The following is a 20060-nucleotide window of genomic DNA, read 5'->3' as shown; positions in this document are numbered from 1 at the left end:
TCCCACCAACCTTTTTCAATCAGTTTCTCCCAAGGGACCTGAGGCTTCTGGGAAGCTTAACAAGGTTGCTTTAATTCCTTCACTACTGGCTGCCAGGAAAAGAGGTCTGCACCTGGCAAATGCTCTCAACAAATCATCTCAAACCGCTAGGAGCAATCCATACTCAAAATGGTATTTTTTCAGAGGTAGTTAGAAGCGAAGTCATTTTGGCTCAAAATCTTGTCGCTGATCTTCTATAAATTCATTCTTTTAAAAGCATGACATTATTTATGCTCTTTGTCTATCTCTTTCTTGGCAGAAAATGTTTTCATTTCAAAGAGGAGAATTTAAATGAGGTTTCAAATCTTGTCCAAAAAATGTGTCCCAACGTGCCTATCTCCTATTGAACATTTTAATCACCGCCCCTGCCCCTGCCAGCACTCAGTGTTTTAGTACTGCAGTTTTATTAAACAAGCCATCTCTTTATTCCTCGAACTAATTATATAGGTGAATCTCTTTGGTTTTCAAATAAGGTTCCTCTCTTAACGGTTTGTACCCACTGGCTACACGACTCTAAGGAAAGGCAGACAACGAAATAAATTAGGCCAGACACAAAGGAAAGCGCAGGCTGCCAACATACTTGTTCAGAATAAGATGTGCACAGAGATGGCAACACTGTCTGTATCACACTCACTGGTTTCTGGCCAGAAGGATGCAAAACACCCACGTATAACAGTAGGTATCCCTTCGCCAAAAGAGGGTCTGTGCACTATTTTCTTGAACAGAAGTATGAAACGTGGGGGAAGTGGGAGAATGATAATAGGCTTCACCAGCTTGACTACTCAGTCTGTGGGTCTAAAGCACTCCAAACTCCCAACTACAAGCATGGGAAACAGTGCAAGTGTGGAATTGCCAGAATTCCCCAGCAGGAACACCTTTGTGCCCCTTGGTCACCAAGGGGCAACCATCAGCAGGAAAAGGGAGGGCAGCTCAAGCACCTGTATGCACTGGCAGCCTTGAGCATCTCTCTGCAATTTAAACACCAAGAGGCTGGGTGATGGGGAGGCAAATTTTGAAGTTATATAAGATGCCTATGGTCTCTGCTCTGCTGGGGGGATCCACACAATCTGTCAGCAGACAGCTATGACTGGGGAGAGATGCTGACTCTCTGTACTGCAGGAAGGCTTCAAATTTTGTCATGTAATTCTCGCACAAATTACTATTTTCACCATTTAATAAGATTGAAGAACGTAAGTAATATTCACTGCATCACCTATTCCTTATTGCTATATGGAAAGAATTTTCTCAGTAAAGAAAAAAGGCATTAAAACAAGCAATGTGCTAATTACATTCCATGAACACGTGCTACAGCTAACTCATACCCTCTTGTCAATGTCCTTTTTAACTCAGCATCTTTTAGGCTACTCACGTTCACATATGTTTGTGCTCCCAGCTGTTGCAGGTTGCCACTGTTTCTGGTTATATCCAGGGCAGCAGTGATCACAGGTTTCCCCACAAGTATTATGCTGACATTCACACTGAAACCTACAGAAAGGAAAGGCTCTTATTTTACTGAAGCTGTATTTTTTCTTTTTTTCTTAGTTTTATCACAGTCCAAGACTTACACAGAGTGTGAAAAGGACAGGACATAAGCTCACATGTGAAGAGGTCAAACAGTAATACCAGAACATTTTTGAATTTTCCTAAAATTCTTCATGATTCATTACTTTAGCCATGTGATTATGAGTTTATCAGCACAGATTACTTATGAAGAACATTTATAGAACATTCAATAGACTGGATTGTGAATCTTTATTCTAGCATATTAAATCAAGGTGATATATAGCAGTTTAGGATGTATCCTTTTTAAAATTCATTCTCAGGCTCAAGCTTTGACCTAGAGTAAATCAAAATATTTATCACTTTTATATGCATGTTTTCATCATTTTTGCTTATGCTTTCTTTACAATGATTTTATTAGTGCTTTTAATAAACCAAGATCATAACTTCACACTGTTATTTTTAGAACAGACCGTACTAATCATCAACAAAATGTACGGGTTTGTTTTGTTGTTTGGTTTTTTTTAATTTAGCTGAATAGCCTACTTAAACGGCAGGCTGTCATTATAGTCTGGGTCTTACTATCATGTATAGTAACTGCATCCCAGGAGGAACAAAGAACTTGAGACTGGAGAGGCTTTTTCCAGCATTCCTCTCTTATCTGTGTGGTCTAATGACCACAGTGCAATAAAATTTTTGAGTATAACCATCCTATTCCCTTAGATTCCACATTTTTTGTACTTTATTTTCTCTAGCACAGACATCTCGAAAAGAGACACCGATCTCCCCACTTACTCTTCATTAAAACGCAACTGAAAATATTGCATTGCCCTGATAAAAGCTTGTTTCAATGCCATCATGGATATTTAAAATATGTTTTAGACAGCCTGATTATTCACGGTCACTTCCCTGTAGGAGATGAGACAAGAAGACTCATCTAACTCCTTGTGACAACAATATGGAGATCATAAACTTCACAGAGAAATGGAATAGTTCTTTCAGTTTGGTTTTATTTTTTGTAGTAACGATCAAGAGCCATTGGATCTTGACTGAGCTCAATAATTCAATAATGCTGAATATCTCGACAAAGTTCGCGAACTTTCATCTCGAGTTGAGCTTCTAATTCCTGCTGCTGTAAGGTGCTACCAAGCCATGTTTTCCAAAAAATAACTAAGGGTTTCTAAGAAATCATCAAACCTGCCAAACTCTTACTTCAATTTAAAAGAAAAAAAACTAAGACTTTTTATTCTTGTATTTCATCTACAGTTGCTCTTGACATATTTTCTTGTCAATCAATACCAGAGTCTAGATTTTTTTAAAATACAGTGAAAAATCCCTGTAAGACTATATAATTCTATGATAGAAAAGGTCATGTGAAAACATTCATGTATTGTTTTTCTCAAATTAATGCTTTGCTCACTTTACTTACTGGTATTGGTTTTCAGCACTCTTTGCATTACACACTTCAGCATGGCCATGGCAAACACATCGACCACCAATACTGATGTCCTTTATACTGTAGTAATACTATGGAACAAGCACAAGAAGTACGTATAAGTCTTTTTGCTTACTCGCATTATGTCAGAAATATCAACATCAGATTGTTAAATCTTGCTTATCAGAATTTTACAGGCGTGAGAAGATTCACTGCGGAACTTCTCAATGTGTGTATGTGTGTATAATGAAAACACATTATTCTGATATACTTACGGTATGAAAATGGTATGCGCAGTAAAAAGTAAAAGCTTTCAGTGTTTTCACCACAGGTAGAAATGACCACTGTGACTCTTGACAACCAACTTGACAGTGGATTTTTGTATAACAGTCTTCACAACTCATTTTATAGTATCATACAGTTATGCAGAGCTACACTTTACTACTAAAAGTAATTGTACAGTCACTGGTCAGTAGTAAGTTAAATCAGCAATAGGCCAAAGGGATTAATAAACCAAATTGCCACGGTGTAGACATAAAACGTAATCTATGTAATTCGGCGTGTCATGAACTCAAACCTGTAACAGGGGAAGACAGGCTTCCACTTGGAAGTGGGGGATAGCAGAACAGAACTGGTTTTCACAAGTTTCAACAGTAAGTTTAACACAAAGATTCTCCTTAAGAGTATTTACTATTTCCTAGTCTTGGAAGGTCTCTACAATGAAACCTTGCACTTTTTTTTTAACAATTCAATAAAACACTTGACATTTTTGTTCAACTATCCTACATCTCATGACTATGATAACATCAGAAGTTCCTCACACTAAAGCTGTGCTGCTTGCCAAGTAAGCTAAATATTGCATTTACATCTTCCTGTGAGCAACATCTTAAAATTTACTTAAAGCAATAAAGGTACTTAATGGGAGTGCTAACAAGTAACTGAAATAGCTTTATGGTTTTTGATGCAGAAACCCTCACACACATTTGTGCAGTGCCTCACCCCAGGTTTCCTCCAATTGTTACTGAATCTTCATTTTAAATGAAAAGGTTAAAAATAACAATACAATATAAAGTCTGCAATCTCTCCAAGTATATGAATTTCTATGCAGCGTTCCCTTGAGGGAGCTGAGTTTCCTTGAATTTCTCCAGTGAATGGGAGTGGGACTTTGGCTTTCAAGCTCTTGGACAGCCCTAAAGCCACTGAAAACACCTAGACATCTTGGAAGATTTGTGGAAAGACAGCAACTTTTGAGCACACCCTTTGATTCCTGCTCCTTCGGAAACTCAGGTACTGCTTCTTGAAAGCTTTTCTTTGAATAAATGAAGGAAAGTAGTGTCAAATAATGCTGAAGAGATTTAGTTCCTCAGTTCTGTATAAGATAGTTTAAAAGATTTTCACTTTGGCTCCTTATAGCTCCCACAATGCACCCAACTTCCTTTCATATCCAAAAAGAGGGAAAGAAGACTGTTACAAAATCATTAATCATTGCTTTCCCCTCACAAATCTGTGCTGATCCAGTTACCTTCTTGTCTCAAACAAACCTGGAGAAAATATGGGGATTTAAAGGTGGGTCACTGCGAATTTCGATTGTTAGGATGTTGCACATTTAAAACATTCAGGTCATTTTTTCGTCTCTAACCTGTTGAATATGATTGTTGAGTGTATTTCAGTGAAAACAATACTTACTCTACGGGTTACAGTGGGGTCTCGTTGAGCTTTCGATATCAAGTGTCCAAGAAGTGTATTTGTTCTGAGGAAATGAAGGCGGATGTTTGTTGCTTTTGTGAATTCTCGAAGACTAGGGGAATAAGTGAAGTTTTTTGCTCCAGGGCGGCCATTTACCAAAGATACTACAATCTAACACAGAAGTAAGCATATTTTTGTTAAAATATATCGACTGCATGTGTCAGCAGCAGCACAGAGCAAAATCAATAAAAGAATCCAAAAACTTACTATTGTTTCTGAACATATTTGCAGTAACAACTACACATTTCATACTGAACCCAGGATACTGGGAAAAATAGTGATGTTAATCTTGGACCCTCCTGAATTCTCATCATCCATATGGCACGTCAGAAAAAAAGTAAGTGCCTTTATCTGTTTTGAAAACAAGTATAACACACAAAAAGTACATGCTTTAATAGGAAAAAAACAATAGGAATAGTCGCAAGCAGTTATATTAACAGTGGATAGTGTCAATGGGAGTTTTGCCTGAGTAAAAACATCAGGTTTTGGCTCTTTCCCAAAGCACATTTATTTTTGGGTTAAGGCACAAACGTTCCTGGAAAATATTATTGTTACCAGGTCCAGTGCCTGGGAGCGTATTAATGGTCTTTTGGAAGAAAGTACACAGTGTTGCTTTAGAAAATCCCCTCACATGGAAGGAGGTTTATCTGACTCTCAAAACAAGGGCGACAGTACTTCTTCATTTTTTAAAGAAACAGATGCAGGCAACCTAGCAATCATGGCCCTGTATTAAATTAGCAATCCAGTATGCATGTACAGCACTGAGTTAGAGACTTTCATTGGCAACAGCAGTGTTCCTCTACGGAAATTATTCTTTACAATATTTTATTAGGAAGAATTTACAGATATTTTAATAAACAAATTCTACTTTAAAAGGCAACTACAGTCTCAGTCCTATTTGCTCAAAACTCTGGTTAACTCCTGAGGAGCTCAGATCTAGATTCTAACTATGTCAGCATAAAAGGAGAATGTCAGCAGGAGCCATAGCCAGGAGTTTAAAATTCATTTAGATAATACAAGCCACAGTTCTCCATTTCAAAAAACAGTGGCTAAAATCAGAACATTTTTTAAACATCTATTATATTATAAACATGCAGCATTTTATAATTTTTTTTCTTAAATAGCTACTTATTCTCAAATGACAATTATCTGTTTCTATAGTCTTTATTTCCATGAGCAATTGTGGTGCAGTAAGTTCTGCTGTGTACATGGGAAACATTCAGAAAATGCAGTCAGCACCTTCAAACGCATATGGCTAAAGTGAGGTGTAAATCATGATAAAAATCAATACAGGCGGCAGCACCTACCGCCACAGGGAATGGTGAAAGCTAGGAGCAGCCAGCTCACCTTCCAAAAATCTCACCAGCTACTTCAGTGCTTGGTTACGGACTTATTACTGTAGATTCAAGCTGTCATAGCTGAAACATTCCTTCTGGTTTAGGTTTTTATTAAACAGCAAACTGCTAAAACCGATGCTGTTTGCTTCCACCATTACACATTGTTTTCCTAAAAGTACTTACCTCTCCATTTTCAAGAGGCAGAATGCGAGAGTACTCTGTGGTACAAAGGACGTCACTGTCCCTCCTCACCGGAAGATTGGCTTCCTTTCCGAAGTGCTGCAAGCAATCTGCTTTGGAGTCTAATCAAGCGAGAACAAAATTATTTTTACATGTGAAAATAAACGCTATCGTTCTAATTTATAATAATGATGAAGTATCCCCTGTGTATTGAGGCAAATTCTCCCCCATAACTGAATAATAACAGTGATTGTGTCACTCAGCACAGAAAAATGGAAATTCCTAAAAACAAATAATTTCTCATCCTAAGCAATTCAGTGATGCTTGACAAGATATGGTATAATTTTTCCCATATCGTCACAAAAAAGAAGCTATACCATGTATTCCAAGATTTTGCATTTGTAATTCACTTTGATTTTTGCAAGGAACTCAAGGGTCCCATGGGATGAAGGTACTGAGGTTCTGACATAGCCAAAACCCAAGACAAATAAAACAAAAGAATTCCTAACAGACTGAAAAGTATTCATGATCTGAGTTACTTTCAAAATATCATATTGAATTTTAGTTACACTCTTGTCACTAATTCATTGTGGATAACTAAGACAACAGAAATGTATTTGACATTCATGTCTTCACTGCAGTTGAAAACTTTAGCGAGCCCAAGGTCCTATTTTGCTGCTTCTGGGTGAATGATTAAATAAACCTGTCCACAAAAGAGCAGTGACACAAGGATTGATACTCACGAGCAAAATATTGCCAAGGAGTGAAAGTTCTTCCAAAGTCCACTGATCTTTCTAAGATCCAGAGATCTGGACGAGGAGAATTTGCAAACTTGATCAGGATATAGGCAACATGGAAGAGCTGGTAACAGAATATACACAGATCTTATCAGCAGCTTTTTGAACTCTATAAAAGTTCCAGAATACTAAAACTAAGGCAAATAAATACATTTTCTTTAGTGTACATGAGAAGGTTATCCTCTGCAGTTTCATCTGCATTAAAATAATAGGCCAGATTCTCAGCTGGCTACCTCATCTGCCAACATGTTCCAATATATTAGGAAAGCTGCAATAACACTGTGTCGCTCTTTCATTTCAGAACAGCTCTGTTTTGCACATGATCGATTGTTTGGGTGTGTTAAGGGTACCGTAGCTCGAATTTACCCTGCCAACTCAACACAGCCTGCCAAGCACTGAGTTCACCTCTTGTGATACTAAATTAGCCACCTAAATAGCCAAATACACATGGAAAAATAACTTACTACACAACAGTATCATGCAAAGTAAGTGGCAGACATCCTGTTGACAGAAGCAGGTCAGAGCCCAGAACTATGCACAATGACTGCACAGGTGGAGTAGTGCACTTGAATTACCAATGGAAAGTGTCTACGCTGATTGTCAGAAAAAAATGAATACTCTGCGGGCTGTGGCAAGATTTGTTTTTACTGACTTTCTGATGCTTTTTCTCTAAGTAACTTCCTCTACTTGACTGGCAAGTTTCGGAGTACGGATATTGGCCATACAGACATTACATGTCATCCAGTGTGGCCATTCAGTGTGAAGACTGGTATCCTCCCAGGAAAGCATAGTAGTTCTAAAATCCTAAAGGCAGTGCTTTATGTTCTTGCTCTTGGACAGCTGAATCGTTCAAGGGGTATTGCCCAGTTCAAACCTTGCACTGGGCAAGCAACTATCCATTAATAGTCTTGCTTCCCCTATGTTTTAAGGTCTTTGGGAATCCCATCCTTACATATATGTTAACAAGTGTAGATAACACTCTGTGTGTTGGTTGATACAGATTCAATCAAGACAAATGGTTTAGAAATATCAAAAGGAAACAAAGGAAGCATATAGAAAAGGCTTTGCCTTCTTCAGGGCCCCACTGCCTATAGTGATGTTGTGGAATCACTACAACAATGACCTTCTACCTACTCTCCAAAAAAGCAGATGACATCTGCTTCAACTTGTCATACAGTTATTATGTTCTTTTACACAGATGCTACTCAAAGTGCTGGCACAACCAGTTTTGTCCAGTCTCTCATAACAGGTGATACCTTCTCATAAGCATGAGCAAAATAGTAGCAGTGAATTCTATTTCCACAGTGCTTCCACACTGCTGAAGGAATATGAGACAAGCTCAATGACACCATTGTTAGCCTGGACTATATGCTTTAGATAAGAATCTGAAGAAAAATGTGGCCAAAATGAAGGCATAGAATCATAGAAGAAAAAGACCTTTAAGATCATCAAGCCCAACCATTACCCCAGGACTACCAAGACCACCAATAAACCATGTCACTAAGGGCCTCATCTACATGATTTTTGAACCCTTACAGGAATGGCGATTCCACCAGGCTAGGAAGCCTGCTCAATACCTCATTATTCTCTCTTTAAAGAAATTTCTCCTAATATCCAATCTAAACCTTCCCTGGTTGCAGGCAAATACACTTATGTTAGATTTATGGTTGAGTTTCCCTCCTCCCCTCTCCAATAAAAGTACTCATTTGGACATTACATTCCATTGTAACCCTTTAATTTACAACAGTGACTATTAATATCACTACATAAAAGCTATTCAACATATTAATGCACAAGGCTTCACTGAGCCTGAATCTTTCAGCACTATATTATTGCCATAAAAGCACAATCAAAAAAACACAAACCAACACTTTTTGAAGTGTAACAGTTAGACAGTTCTTTTTCATCATAGGCTATCATGCTATCCTGAAACTTCATCTCCTTCTGAAGACAGAGTTCGGAAAAATACCTGGGGGAGTATTACTGTAAAACCTGCTGAGCATTAAGCAAGCCAAAGATGAGAGAACACCTGCTAAAATTAGGCAATTCAAAGAGTCAGGGGAAGGGCAATAAGCTTCAGTCAGATCTTCTGCATTCAGAAGTTTAAAATCTGTTAAAAAACTACATTGGGAAAATCAGGACCAATTAAAGGAATAAATGAGACTTCATTTGATCCAAATATTTTAAACAAGTTGGGAATAGCCACTGTATAAGCAGGTCTGTTAATAGGATATGCACTGCCTCAGGGATCAACACTATAATTATTCAGGACTGTGATTGATTAGAAATGTAAATATAGTACAGAAAGTCAGACAGGGAAGTAAAGCAGGCCTTTTGCTTTAAGGTTTTTTTCTTTTTCTCATATTACAAAGTACAGCAAAATAAGCATTTTTCTAGAAGAAATTTGACATCCCAAAGGGATTTTGACTTTCAAATTCACCCCTAGCTCCTGTGTAACAGAAGCAGCAGCAGGTGGGTGTTCTGTTCCAACTCCATGGTAGTGAGCACTCAAACTTCCATCATAGTGCAACTATTCAATTAAATATTGTCATCACACCATGGCAAAGGCTCCACTGGGACTCTGCTCTTAGTCTTGAAGATGTAATGGCAGGAATGCAGCAAATTAAAAGCTATTGACACTGCACTAAGTTCTGCTTCCGCTAATTGTGAATATTTGATGACCAACTTACAATTCATTGTTTCCCTGCACACGTATGCACCTTACTTTTTGTCATGTTTTGCACATGCAAAAATAATTCCGTATTTTGTTTGCAGAAAGAAGGTGCATTACGTCAAAATAAAGAACAAGATGACTGCTCGAAGAGGAAAACTATATCCCTACTATATTTTCTGTATAACAGCCTGTGGTTCTGCAAAGCATGCTTCTAACACTAAGAACACTTCTTCCTTAAAAGCCAAAACCTCCATTTCAGCTCACTTGAGGGGGAATTGCATTCTGAAAATGTCTGCCTCTGTCAACTACTGAGAAAGTCTGCGTGACTAACATACACTAAGCTCTTCATTTTTATGACTCTGGAATGAAATAAGGTGAATTGGGGTCTCCGTGTTTATCAGTTCACTTGAATAGACTTACTCTGCCACAGCACTTAACTTTCTTCTTCATTATTAGTATTGTACACTACTGTATGAATTTGGGCTTTGAAAATACTAGGCAAAATGTCAAAAGTAAATCTCAAGTTCAAACAAATCCTAAGATTAAGCTTTAACTGGCTGAACACAGATATGAGATAATGTCTGTGAAGTGGAAAAAACTACTCAAACCAATAACATAGGAATCCTACTACACTCTCATCCATCCACCAACTAAAATAATCCCTTCCTGATATCAGGACCTTAAGTAATTTTGTCCTTTGTCTTGGGTTTCCCTCATTTCCAAGTAAGGGAGGTGGAGGTCAGAGTCGCCTTTTCAAGTGGTATCAGAGTACAGAGAAACACACAGCCTCACGCTAAGAAACCATTTAATAACTACAAGAATTCTAGCACATAGTGGTTGGTCTCCAAGGAGCCCCAGGAGAAGAGGGCACTCAGTTCATATCCTTCCTCTGAAGTAAGGAGGTCTTCCAGAAGTTTACTCAACATATAAAAGATAAGGTGTCTGTCCGTAGGTTCTCCAAAGTAGCTAACAAGTACACAGTGGGAATAGAAGTTTTGGATGGAGCAATGTGCTACACAAGTGGATGATGATGCACAAGTGTTGGTCACAAATATGCTGAACTACACCACAAGACAAATTACAGCCTGCAACCTATCCTGCATCTTACAGATGCCGTGATTGATGCAAGCAGCTCAGAAAGTAAGGTCTGCTTAGGTGATTGCCTTCCCATGTCTATTCATAACACCCTGCTCTGCATTCAGTGTCCCTACTATGTCCAGCCTGAAAAGCACACTTCCCTACAGTTTCCTGGGAAAGAATGACTGAGAAACTTCACAGGAGCACAAAGCACAAGGGGATACAACATGACTCAACTCTACAGTGTAACAAAAAGAGCAACAGAACTCAGAGAAAGGTCCAAAAACTCTGTGCTAAGTTAATGTGAACATTGTGGCCTAAAAATTCATTAACTTCTACATAGCTTTCCCTTCTTTTGTGGTACAGTGGAGAAAAGGAACCAAGAAAACAGGCATGTTATTAATTTAATTAGTAGAAACGCAAATTCAAAAATCACAGCAGTTTAGTTTAACTACTGATATTCTCCATCTCAAATTGTCTGGTCGTTCTGCACCGCTCCTTTACTGGATCCAAAAACTCTGAATTAAGGGGGGAGGGGGGAAGTGGACTGCGTGGTTCTGATTTACGGCCTGGGCTTAAACCACGACATATCCTCAAACTGAGAATCATCCCAGCCATGTGAGTGACAGGATCATTAAGATCCCATGAAAACAGAAGATATAAAATGATTTGCACCTGTATTCCCCAAAATAATGCCAGCTGAGTGTCACAGAGAAACATTTTCTTTAGTAATTCCTCCCCCTGCAGTCAACTCAATTGAATGCCTATTCAAAAACCCCTGTCCTACATAATCAGTTAACAGTTACTGCTGTCTAAAACATATATGCATATGTACACATATATTTTGCAGTCCCCAGCATATATTTATAGTCATATGTTTTCAGCTGGTGTGAACTGAAGAGCATAACTAATTTCACTGGATGAGAGCCCGATTATGACAGCTGAGAATCCGTCCCTATGACTTAAAATACAGATGCAGAGGATTTACTGTTAGCTACTTGCCTATTGCCTGCACAGGAAATACGGGTGTTCATGTTACTGTCACATTATTAATCTATGTTACACTGTCTTTGCTGTCCCTTTCCTTTTAGACCATGTTATCAGTATCTTTCTGTGTATCTGGAAGATCTTGCTGGATGATAGAAAAACCAGAAGGACCCCTAAGGCAAAAGCAGACTCCAAACGTTATTCTCAAAATGTGTGTATGGTAAGAGATCATGAAAGCTCTTTCTGTGCCCATGGAAGAGAGGAATATGAAATGGAATCTAGAGCCCCAGTATCATTTGAGCAGTCTCTTGTATCCTCAGGTTAAAGAGTTACAGTGCCTGTGCAAGAACACACACAGTCACTAAATCTGTGTGATACCAGTGGCAAGATCCCACATCATCAAAATCCCTGAAAGAAAATTATCATTTTCTTAAAGTTAACTTAAATTAAAGAAGCAAAAAAATACAGAACATAAACCAGACAAAAAAAGCTGTGGTGCTGGAATTTAAAATCATCAATTCAAACATCTCTCCCAATTGCATATAAATGCAAGATTTGATCAAATCTTACCCAACAGCTCATGCACTTACCTGTCCCAGATCTAAAGTGACATTGACTTCATTGTACTTCAAGCCCATAGAAAGAGGAGGACTTTGCCACCAGCGCTCTGTGCCATCAATCGCATTGGTTACAGGGTGAGCTTTATTGGGATCAGCAGCATTGCAATAATCACAAAACTGTCCCTGTAAAACAATAAGTTAAAAAGATGGTCTCAGCTGAAAACTTACGCGCTGCAGGTGCATGCTGTTGTTAATTGAGATTCTGAACTAGAACATTGACTAAAAACTGAGTTATTTTGGTTTTCTTATTATATAGAGTAATTTTTAATATATAAACAATTCCCCTGATGATTAAATTACACACTTGTACCCTGAAACCCACTGATTTTTATGTTAAAAACCAAAATTTTGGAATATTCTGTAAGTAAACTATACTAAATCTTCATTAATGAATTTATTGATATTTTGGTGAAATTACCTATATTTAATCTGCAGGGGTGCCTGCAGGAAATTAATGATACAAAGCTCCTTAAAACTGGATTCAGATCATCAAACAGATTTTCTTCAATTGTCCTAAAAGACCATGAAATATCCACATATGTACATAGGCTGGTATTAATAAAACCATACAAAATACTCTGTTACCTGTCTATAAGTTTGGTGCTACAATTTTACAATGCTTCTTTCGTTTTTTTCATGCCATTATAATACACTCTGAATCAGAGACTTCTGAGTAATATGTACTTACGGAAAATGCAATGGACCCTATAGACTGTTCGCTTAAAGTTTCCCTTTAAAGTATCCCATTGTATCTTCATTTGCAGAAGTTACTACCCAATTTCCAATCCACAAACAAAGCCATACTCTGGAGATGCCCTGATAATCTCTCTTTGGTAGCCTGTAAAGTTTTTTGTACTCTTCTGTACAGTTATGATGACTAAACCTCAGGAAACTTAATTGTCTTTTAATTTGGTACCCTGGCTTGCCCCACAAGCAGTATTTTTAACTTCAAGAAACTGCATTTTACAGTCTACCAACATAAGTGCTGAAGCATTACTAGTTATTAAGGGATCTTTCTAGTGTTCCATTTACTTCTTAATCCAGGCACTGGGTGGAAATGATCAATAAAAATGCTAAATTGCGCCAGGCACAGATCTTCGTAGAACCCCAACGGGAAAAAAAGGCATTTTAATTGAATGGCAGTACACCTTTAATGATTACTGCAGCTGCTCAGTTCCTTAATCCATTCAGCCTGTGAGGTGCTGACACTGTGTTGGACTGTGTTTTAAATAAGGCAACATTTGCACCATTCCCTTTATCAACTAAGCATATTTTCATCAAAGAGATGTGACAAATCTGTTGTTTCTACAACCCATGTGGCCTGGCATGAAGTGTATTCCTACATTTCAAGTATTAACAGCATCCCATATAACTGCCATTATTTTGTTTGTCACTGCTGTCAAACTAACCAATGGAAAGTAACTGGAAAGTAACTGGAAAGTAACTTGTCCACTTTTAATAGGGAAGTAACATTAGGGCTCTCACATTCTTGCCGGGTACAGTCTTGCAAGCTTGGTGAATCTAAGATGTTTATCTCTAGCAGAATTTGTTTAACATATGCCATAGCTACTACTAGTTTGGAAACTACTTCATCCTTCTCATGTGATACAAATACACCATCTTGTGTCTTCCAAATACAAAACATAGATGTTCACCAAATATTTCTGCATCAGTAGTTATAATTTCAGCATCTGCACCAAGCAGTGGTCCATCCTCATCCTGCTCTTTTGGAAAGCGTGGAATATGATGTTTCCAGGAAGACATGGCTACCCTTAGCTATACTGACCCAGCACTGCAGGCGTCAACCTGGCTGAGGGCTAACTCTTGAGAATTCAAAGAGCTGTATAGAGACTTACTAAATCCTCAACTACATAGGTTGGTTAACTATGTCTGGGGTCATGTTATAATGCAATTCTCCTCCATCTCTGTTAGAGAACGTGGTTTGGCTGACTTTCATGCAAACTACAATGTGCCAGGACACGGCTGGATTCAGACACGGTTTGCTGCGGCAGACACCACATCAGTCCATGCTAGCTACAGGCAGTGTTGCCAATTTTTGCAGTGACGATAAAGAACATTATGTCACTATCTGCAAAATCCATACACTGAGAAATCAATCTGTGCACCAGTAACTGCAGTTACCACCACATCAAATCATCTTTCCTGACAAATGTGTACTTGGAGTTCTGACATATATACGTTACAACAGTTCAAGCTTCCCCAGATAGCTTTATAATGTGCATGAAACACGGTCTTTAGATTTACATTCACGTCCACAATGATCAGGATGGAAATACACAGGAAACAGTTGCTGCTACAGCAGTTTCAGCTCTGATCTGGAAGCAGCCTCAAAGAAAGGCTAAATGAACAGCAAACAATGGTGCGTATTAAATACAAGGGTTACATTGACATGCACCTATGTGATTTCAGCATACCAGAGCACTTGATCTGAACTCAAGATACCATCTTTTTCTTTTGGGGTATGTAATTCAAAGAATTCCACTGCAACAGCTGGAGTTTCGGTTATTTAAAGTACATTCCAGCAATGCTGCCAACAAGGCAGCAAAATGAAAAATGAAAGAAAAGAAGTTATTGGACAGAGCAGCCTTTCCTGCTTCCCACTGGAAGTATCTCAAGCACACCACGCTCAGCTCGTCTTCTACAGGACGCGTCTCCATTGCAGGAGACTGGGCCTCTAGATTTAGTTTGATTTTGGCTGCAGTTCATCAGCAGGCAGGTGTGCATTTGCTGGTGACCTTGTTACCTTCCTTTCCCCTGGTTCTCCTGAGTTGAAGGAGAAAACTGGAACTACATGAAGGAGTTTGCTCAAATATGCTGGTGTAGACCAGAGACATCCAGGGATGAAAATATCTCACCTGTAAGTTATAGAATATGACAACAATGAAGGATTTGTTCACTATTTAATACCTAGCAGTTCTGTGCCCACTGGCAGGGCAGGACAGGAATGCAGTTAAACTTTAATTCACACCCGGACACCGCTGCACACAGATTGGCAGACAAAACCAGGCATGCCATTTATCTATCTGCTGCTGAAATATTCTACAGTGCCATGCATTTCTTCACTCAACACTGTTCTTATTAAGTTATTGTCCCACCTGCCAATGTGCTAAACAAGGGAAACACGCTGCTTCCCACAGCATATGTCCAGCACTGCCTCAAGAGCCTCACAGGTTGAGCTGCCCATGAAGGGACTGTCCACCCCACTGGTCACCTTGCAGAAGAGCTTTAAATGACCTCTAAGCTCTCTTTCTGAATTTGCTGAGTACTACAGGCTCCATTAAAAGATACATCACCAAATGACAAGTTAGATGAGACAAGCCAATGGCAGAACAGTGGAAATAAAGCTGGGGCTTCTCTTCCTGTCTTTGCCTTATTTTCAGTATTTGGGATAGCACTGGCAACAGGACTGTCTGCTCCCTTTATCAGAATGATGATCCCCCTTCACACCTTCTTTCCAGTTTCCTTATTCATAGAGCAACAGCCACAGTCCAGCCTTGTAGAGACCCCAGAAATGACTGACCCAGGCTTATGGCGCTGCTTTAACTTGAACGGGCCTGATATAGTGGATATTACACCTATCACTTCATGTAAGTGTCTGACCTTCCCTCAGGCTCATAAGAAACAACATGTGAATGCTTACAACGATTTTAAATCCTTCTATGTAAGCTCAGCTTCTGTGCTTAATGCACTTCTCTCCCGTTTCCCATGAAAGAAGTTCTCTTTATCTACAGTGTCTTTGGACTTGTGAGGTGGTGTAGCTTGAGAATGCCTACATTGTGCTGTTATCGCATGCTCTGTAGCTGGATTTCCCTGAACTTTTGAAAGCCTTTCCAACCCTTCTTGAACCACAACAGCTATTGGTAAATCACAGGAGTATTCATGTTATGTATCTCAATGGGGCTTTATTAAAACTGGAAAGAGATGCTGCTGTATCCATGCTTACACAAATGCTGTAAGAGGCACAACATGTTTCCTTGTGCCAAGGCTAAGCTATCAGTAGTCCTGGGAACTTGAATCAGACATGAACCATAACTGCCCTCTAACCGAGGACCTGTAAGGCAAATATTTAAAAAGAGGAACACACGCATCCCTTTTTACCCACTTCCTATATATAACAAGCTCTAATTTCCAGTGTTAGAATATAAACGAAACAATTACAAAAAAACATTGATGCAATGTGCATCACACAAGAGGCTTCTTTCTGCTTGCCTGACATATTTATTAGATGTTTGCTTCGGCTGATTTTTGTTATACTGTGATTTCTGATATTCCAAGGCACTTTGGTATGAGAGTTCACTGCAGTAGCGGTCTATAGTGTGTTGGTGAGAGATCATTAGGCTTGCTTGAATAGGCAAGGTTGTTTCAGGCAACTTTAAAAATTGGGATGGATGCCTAAATTTCAGAGGTGTGTTAGAAAGAGAAACAAGCAGTTTTCTGATTATCACAACCTTTGTTTGTAGCTTTAGTTTAAGCCTGTAATACCTGTGACCCAGTCTTCCTATTAGTAAAACAGTGCATTACTCAGCTTGTAAGCACCTCCAAACCACTTCAAGCATTTTATGATGGAGGGCACTACACAGATGTACAGTAAACTGAGATCCCATGGTCAGGCATGGAGGCATGGCAGAGGGGAGTTCAGGGCAAAGCACACTGCTGGCTGTGGCTAACGAACTGCGAAGACAGGCTGTGTGATAGTCCATGCTCCCTTCTGGCACATGACAAGGAGTACATATGCTGCACCTTCTTAGTCCTCTCCCCCCTCTCTTCAGCAACTCTCCCCATTAAAAAATGAGAAGGAAGACTTTGTTATCCATAGCAACCTCTTCTTCAAGCAGATATTAGGGGTTATTTCAATACCAAAATGTACAAACACTTCACAAGACTTCAAAAGATTAATCCTTCTTGCAAGATGCTAAAAATTTACTTGCATTCTTTCTGTATTGCCATGAGTCATAAAGTGGACCTTCAAGCTTTTGAATTCTCTTTCAATTTGCATTTCATTCTGGCTCTCTTCCCCTCCCACCAAGAAAGAATACAAATAAAATCATTTTGGAAGGTCTGAGGCTTCAGGAAAGTCCCCCCTTTAACAAAGTTCTGATCAAACTGATACTGAACATCCATCAAGTACATCACAGAGTTTGGTGCATTTGTTGCTCCTTCTTACCCTCTCACAGACATGTTCATACAAGTTTCTACCAAAGGAAAAACGTATTTCTATTAACCCTTTGCCAGGAGTTTTACCGGTTATTGTTGTCTCTTGTGACTGGCACGAAGCATGCGTAATGATCTTCTGCTATGAGAGAACGTTGACATCCTCGCTGCCCTGTGTGTTTGCATGCCCTGTCAGATTCCCAAGGAATCTCTGTCTTCCTCCCACAAGCAGTGCAAGGCACAGGCAATGGACCTCACACTCAGTGCTTGCAAAATACCCCCAAGCCACCTGGCTAAAACTGCAGCTCTTCTCCCTCCGCTCCCCGGAAAGATGCCCGCTCTCCAGGGAGAGGCTGCCACTGCAGGACGTCCCCATCCATAGCCCCGTAGGCTCGCTACTTTACTCCTAGAGGCATCACGTTGCTCACTGCGGTCAAGCGCTGGGGCCATAAACACAGTTCGGCTTCAGCCTCTCCTCTCCAGGCGGGACTAGCGGCTCACGCAGCCCAGGGAGCGGCCGGAGCAGCGGAGCCGGAGCAGGAATACAAGGGTTAGGGGAAGTAGTGAGGACAGGAGATGTAAGGGGCAAAAGAGGGCGCCGGGACACCTGAGGGCAGATGCGGGGCAGAAGCGCCGCTGCCCGACTCCATTCCTGCCCAGCGCTCCACTGCGAGGGATCCCGCTGGCCCATGCTCCCCTCCTCTCCCTTATGAGAAAACGAGACACGCACCCCACGGTAACACCAGCACCCCTGGAGGACCCCCAAAAGGAGACATACACCCGGACACACACCCCCTCCGCAGCGTCGGGATGGGGAGCCGGGTGCGAGGAAATGGGTGTCCCGGTGCCGCGATCGCTCTCCATCCCGCCCGGTTACCTGGATGGCTTGCCCGAGGGGGGCGGCGGCCGGCCCCCCCACCAGCTTGCAGTACAGCTCCGTGCGGCCGCCGCCCGCCGCCTCTCCGCAGGTGGCCGTCGCCCAGATGCTGGCTGCGGCGGCCAGGTTGAAGTACGGCGGGTGGAGGCTGCGCCCCGTCCCGCGGGAGCCAAGGGGCTCCGGCTGCGCGGAGTAGAGGGCGAGGAGGGGCGGGAGGAGCGCCCAGAGAAGCGGGGAGCCCGGCGGCGCGGCCATCCTGCGCCGGGCGCTGCCCCACCGCCCCGGGGCGGCCAGACAGCGGCGGTGGGCGGGCGGGACGGGACGGGACGGGAGGCGGCAGGAGGAGGCAGGGGCTGCCCGCGCTCTGCCAGCGCCTCCCCGCCTGCTGCCTGACTGCGGGGCGCGGGATGGGGCGGAGCGAGAGGCAGCCCCTGGGCCGCTCCCTCGGGGAGTGAGGGCAAGGAAGGGAAAGGAAGGGTCTCCGGGCCGGCGGTGTTGCCCCAGGGATGTGCCCTGCCTCCCAGCTCCCCGGACATGCCTAGAGGTAACACCCCCCACGGTCACGGCACGGCTTAGCAGGACCTTTATGATCCTCCCCTTCCTCGGTAAGTGTGCGGGTTCGTATTGGTGACAGACCGTGAAGAAACCTCAGAGCATCCCATCCTCGTAATCCTGTCATGTCACATACGAGCAGTGAAGTTAAGGTTTCCCAGCCTTCTCCTCGTGCAAGGATATCTCTACACAACGTACATATGCACTGCTTCTATCAGCAAATCCTTGAAAAGGCACCCTGCGTAGCTGTGCTGCAGGAATCGCAACTCCTTTTACCTTGTTCAGTGCTCTGAGGCTGCTGGAAACCGTGCAGTCCACGCCACCCCGCTGCAACGCTCAGCCACTGCCCTCAGCTCCTTGTGAGATGGGTGTTCCTGCTCACACAGGGCAGACAATGAATCTCCTGGTTTTGTGAAGGTATTTGGCATAGGCTTTGAATAACACAGAAGCTGGGGGGAACGTTGGGGAGGGAGAAGGAAGCCTAAGAACTATGTCATCCTTACCAGGAGTTGCACTGCTTAATGGCATTGCTCTCCAAAGTTTCACACCCATTCACATTTCCAGCCCACCATATGCTTGCACATCAGGTGTTCAGTTCTGTCAATATGATTTGCAGGATTCAGGCACATGGATATGGTTAGATACCTATAATATTTTAATAGTGATTCATGTGAGTAGCAAAGTATTTCATAACTTTATGAGGGCTTTGCTACCTGGCACACAGCACTAGTGAGGGAGATCCCTGGTGTACTGTTTCAGGAAGCACCAGCCGCAAACTATTGATTTTCATCTGCAAGAATATCTCATCACCCTTGGTTTTGTGCCACTATGGCTTTAGCACACCACAGAGACATATCTGTGGGAGACAATTTTTGTGTCCTCCATACTTGGCTTTCATAAATGTGCCATGCTGCCAATTCAAATATATCAGATTTGGCTTTTCTAACCGTTAAGTGCTTTCAATTTCTAGATCAACTGAAAAATATTCTCCTTTTCCAATTGTGATATTGTGGAAAATAAATCGTCTTACTGCCCGTGTCCACCATATTGCTTCCTGCAATACTTTG

General features: G+C 41.2%; 1 protein-coding gene across 1 annotated transcript in view; it reads right to left on the bottom strand.

Annotated features, from left to right (window-relative positions):
* The window catches only part of LAMA3 (laminin subunit alpha 3), a gene marked incomplete at both ends in the record, with an annotated part of 109396 nt that extends 90700 nt beyond the window's left edge, over nucleotides 1-18696 (bottom strand). The window contains 7 exon segments of the mRNA XM_080610819.1: nucleotides 1409-1524; nucleotides 2969-3066; nucleotides 4661-4831; nucleotides 6241-6359; nucleotides 6981-7098; nucleotides 12363-12515; nucleotides 18442-18696. Of these exon segments, the coding sequence (XP_080466945.1) occupies nucleotides 1409-1524; nucleotides 2969-3066; nucleotides 4661-4831; nucleotides 6241-6359; nucleotides 6981-7098; nucleotides 12363-12515; nucleotides 18442-18696 (1030 nt within the window).
* Between the last annotated feature and the right edge of the window lie 1364 nt (nucleotides 18697-20060).

This window comes from Psittacula echo (genome assembly GCF_963264785.1).
Source record: "Psittacula echo genome assembly, chromosome: 2".
NCBI classification, from domain to species: Eukaryota; Metazoa; Chordata; class Aves; order Psittaciformes; family Psittacidae; genus Psittacula; species Psittacula echo.
This window is presented reverse-complemented; position numbering and strand designations above follow the sequence as displayed.